Genomic DNA, 1227 nt, shown 5'->3' with positions numbered 1-1227 from the left:
GTCCCCGATCCCGATGACACAATTATGTTCCCGATTTTTGTGTTGGGATCGATGTGACAGTCATTGTTGCTGCATTCTCATATCATCCCCCCAGTGTTCTAATGCGAAGAATGCGAATTGGAACACTGAGAATCTTGCACCTTCGAGGATCCCACTAATGAATTGCTAGATAATCCTCCACTCGGTAACAAACTTCGCTTCCCCTTAGGAATTTATGCTATCGAGCAAAGGAATATATAACAATCCTCTAATGGTTTGAACTTGTGAACGGTCGGGTAACCTTTGCTTTATAGCAAACTTATTTTTCCGGTGGGAATTTTGCTATAGAGCAAAGGATTATTAAACAGCTCGGAAGTGATTCTTCGCTTGTGTGCCTTGCTATTAAAGATCTTATTGCTGCCGTTGAAACTTTCTTTGTAGTATACTTTCTGTTGCAGCCTCATTAAAAACCTTGCCAGAAAAATCCAATTGGGGCAAAAACTGGACGAAGGAAAAAAGAGTACAGCGCATACTTCTAGTAAAATTGATGTTTGTCAGCAATAATATCTCTTGAGGTGTGCCACATTCCAATTGCTTGGAAAATTTTTCTCCATTTTGATTCTCTAACTCGTATGAACCTTTCCCGGTGACAGCTAAGACCCAGTAGGGGCCTTCCCAGGTTGGGCCTAATAATTCCCTATGTTGAGTTCCTGGGTGTTTTGGGTTATTTTCCTTAAAACCAAATCTCCCACTTTAAAGTAACGAAGTTTGGCTCTTCGATTGTAATATCTTTCCATTCTCTGCTTTTGTGCTGCCATCCTTACATGTGCCAAGTCCCTACATTCATCGAGTAACTCTAAGTTGACCAGCATCGCTTCAATGTTTGCTTCTTCGCTTCCCTGGAAATACCTTAAGGTAGGCTCCCCTACTTCCACCGGAATCAAGGCTTCTACTCCGTACACAAGGGAAAGGGGAGTTTCCCCCGTGCTCGATTTGGCCATCGTTCAGTATGCCCATAAAACTCCAAGTAGTTCCTCAGGCCATTTACCTTTAGCCATTTCCAACCTTTTCTTGAGGTTTTGTATGATCACTTTGTTCGTTGACTCCGCTTGACCATTTGCGCTCGGATGATAGGGTGAAGATGTGATCCTCTTTATTTTCAAATCTTCAAGGAACTTTGTGATCTTTGCACCGATAAATTGCGGCTCATTGTCGCATGCTATTTCTTTTGGTATTCCGAACCTGCAG

The 1227-nt window shown here is 42.4% G+C and overlaps 1 protein-coding gene across 1 annotated transcript; it reads right to left on the bottom strand.

Moving 5' to 3' along the window:
- Nucleotides 1-390: 390 nt before the first annotated feature.
- On the bottom strand, nt 391-980 carry LOC117279104 (uncharacterized). Its single transcript, XM_070190637.1, has 2 exons — nt 720-980; nt 391-480 (listed from the first exon to the last, which is right to left on the bottom strand). Exons 1-2 carry the CDS (start codon nt 978-980, stop codon nt 391-393), a joined length of 351 nt encoding a protein of 116 aa, XP_070046738.1.
- Between the last annotated feature and the right edge of the window lie 247 nt (nt 981-1227).

This window comes from Nicotiana tomentosiformis, chromosome 12 (assembly GCF_000390325.3).
Source record: "Nicotiana tomentosiformis chromosome 12, ASM39032v3, whole genome shotgun sequence".
In the NCBI taxonomy this organism is placed as follows: domain Eukaryota; kingdom Viridiplantae; phylum Streptophyta; class Magnoliopsida; order Solanales; family Solanaceae; genus Nicotiana; species Nicotiana tomentosiformis.
Note: the sequence above shows the minus strand (reverse complement) of the source record. Positions and strands in the feature narration are given on the sequence as shown.

What these genes read in the sequence shown, in the direction of transcription:
- LOC117279104 (XM_070190637.1), bottom strand. Translation starts at nt 980, where the DNA reads ATGGCCAAATCGAGCACGGGGGAAACTCCCCTTTCCCTTGTGTACGGA. An exon ending in ACTTTAAAGTGGGAGATTTG is followed by an intron (nt 481 to 719) that starts GTTTTAAGGAAA and finishes TCCTTCGTCCAG; the next exon opens with TTTTTGCCCCAATTGGATTT.